Raw genomic sequence first — 2,500 nt, 5'->3', positions numbered from 1 at the left:
AAATAGGGGGTAAAGACGAAAAAGAAAAGTTCAGTAAACTTTCGGTAGAGACAAAAGAGCTTATGAAACAGCGTAGGGACATGAAAATAACATCAATCAGAGACAAGATAGAATCAACAGAGCTGACTAAGATGATAAACAAGAAGAAGAAAGAGGATGTACGCAAATTTAACATACGAAAAATCAACGAAGCTCTGCTTGCCGGCACCAGCCTTAAGGCAACAAAGAGGAGGCTCAGAATAGGGAAAAAACCAAATGTATGCAGTAAAGAAACCCAATGGAGAGGCGACATACAATAAAACTGAAATTATCAAAGTAATAGAAGACTTCTATTGCAACCTATACCACTCAAACGACCAACCACATACGGAGACAAACACAACAATTGGAGATGTTCCAAACATTACGGTAGAGGAAGTAAATAGGGCACTAAAAAGCATGAAAAGAGGAAAAACACCAGAAGACGGCATTAGTGTAGATCTTATTCAAGATGCAGGAGAGATTGCGGCAGTAAAGCTGGCCAGTCTTTATAACAGATGTCTATGCGTCGGTAAAATTCCGAAGGCCTGGAAAAACGCAATAATAATTTTAATACACAAAAAGGGAGACACAAAAGACTTAAAGAATTACCGACCTATAAGCCTCCATTCAGTAATCTATAAACTGTTCACAAAAATCATCACAGCCCGTATCACCGATACATTAGATTCAAAACAACCCAGGGAACAGGCAGGGTTCCGCAGTGGATTCTCAACTACAGACCATATCCACACACTAGCTCAAATAAGGGAGAAAACAAACGAATATAGGAAGCCCCTGCGTATGGCATTCGTAGATTATGAAAAGGCATTCGATTCGGTACAGATATCTGCAGTACTGGATGCAATTCGTAAACAAGGAGTAGAGGAAATATACTGCAGATTATTAGAGGATATAAATAGAGATGGTACAGCGACCATCAAAATCCACCCAGAAACCAATAAAATACCAATAAAAAAGGGTGTTAGGCAGGGCGACACCATTTCACCGAAGCTGTTTACAGCCTGCTTGGAGGAAGTATTCAAGAAGTTAGATTGGAAGGAGAGAGGGATTAAAATAGGGAATGAGTACTAAGCAATCTAAGATTTGCAGATGACATTGTTCTTTTCGGCGAATCAGCAGATGAATTACAACAATTGATAAGCGATTTAAATATGGAAAGTCTGAAGATTGGCCTTAAAATGAACATGAAAAAGACTAAAGTCATGTTCAACAGTCGAAACCCAGTTAAGCAAATACAAATACAGGGCGAGGTACTAGAAGCAGTGAACGAGTATGTATACCTAGGGCAACTCATTCAGTCGAATGCATCCTGCGAGGCCGAGATAAAACGTTGAAACAGGCTAGGTTGGAGTGCCTTCGGTACACATAGTAATATATTACGAAGTCGTCTGCCACTATGTCTAAAGAGAAAGATTTTTGACCAATGTGTCCTCCCCGTCATGACATATGGATCAGAGACATGGACTACGACCAAGGCACTCGAGAGGACAGGCAGCAAACAAAAGTAGAGGATATACTCAAGAGCATCAAGAAGAAAAACTACAGAATGGGTAATACACGACACAAAAAGACCCAGGGCAAGACCAATGACTAGATGGCGGGATGAAATAGTAAAATTCGCAGGAGTAAACTGGAATCAGAGGACAAGACCGGAATGACTGGAAAAGATTGAGAGAGGCCTACGTCCCGCAGTGGATTGATACAGGCTGATGATGATGATGATATATATATATATATATATATATATATATATATATATATATATATATATATATATATATATATAAAGAAACAAAGATATTTTTGTCACCTGCATCTGCCATGTTACATCCCCCGGGCTGATTTCCTTCGACAGGATATCTTCTTCCAGGGACGGCAGAAGAAGGTAGGCCTTGTCGGGGACCTGCGCCCTCCAGCGTTCCTCGAAGTTCCCGAGGAGGTCGAGGGCGGCGGGACCTGTGACGCGGGCGTGGATGTCGTGCCAGGGTTCGCGGGGACCCTGCTCGGCCGGGACGCTGACGAAGCCGTTGTGGAAGTCCCCTCGGTGCTCTTTGCTGAGCGTGGAGAACAGCTGATGGTCCGGGGTGTCCCAGCGGCCGTTGGTCAAGTCCAGGCCGCCCAGGTACGCCACGATGCCGTCCTCCTCGTCCGCCACCACCACCTTCTGGTGGTGTGACCAAAGCGTCTCTATGACCTCCTCCTTCAAGAGGTCATTTGTGCCTCCCTTCCGTCGCACCATCGCCACGTGGACGCCGGTGCCTCTGAAGTATATCTCAGTAAGCTTGTCGTAGGTGCCGACGAACCCCGGGCATAAACCTGATGAGAACTTTTCATTCCAGTTCATTATCAACACAAGGACGCCTTCAGATGCTTTCTTCTTCAGGAGTTCGCCCAGAGTCTCCTCCTTGTCTCGCTCCAGCCTCGTGCTGGTCCACACGCTCCAGCCGGTGATGTAGAC

General features: G+C 44.5%; 1 protein-coding gene across 1 annotated transcript in view; it reads right to left on the bottom strand.

Moving 5' to 3' along the window:
* LOC122257906 (uncharacterized) overlaps positions 1 to 2,500 on the bottom strand; it is a 15,078-nt gene that overhangs the window by 12,008 nt on the left and 570 nt on the right. Inside the window, exon 1 of the mRNA XM_086536780.1 lies at positions 1,853 to 2,500. This exon is cut by the window's right edge and continues 570 nt beyond it. Coding sequence (XP_086392906.1) covers positions 1,853 to 2,500 — 648 coding nt within the window. The remainder of the gene's footprint in view (positions 1 to 1,852) is intronic.

The sequence above is a fragment of the Penaeus japonicus genome, unplaced genomic scaffold, assembly GCF_977035675.1.
Source record: "Penaeus japonicus unplaced genomic scaffold, GWHDUDI00000001_assembly GWHDUDI00000005, whole genome shotgun sequence".
NCBI classification, from domain to species: domain Eukaryota; kingdom Metazoa; phylum Arthropoda; class Malacostraca; order Decapoda; family Penaeidae; genus Penaeus; species Penaeus japonicus.
Note: the sequence above shows the minus strand (reverse complement) of the source record. Positions and strands in the feature narration are given on the sequence as shown.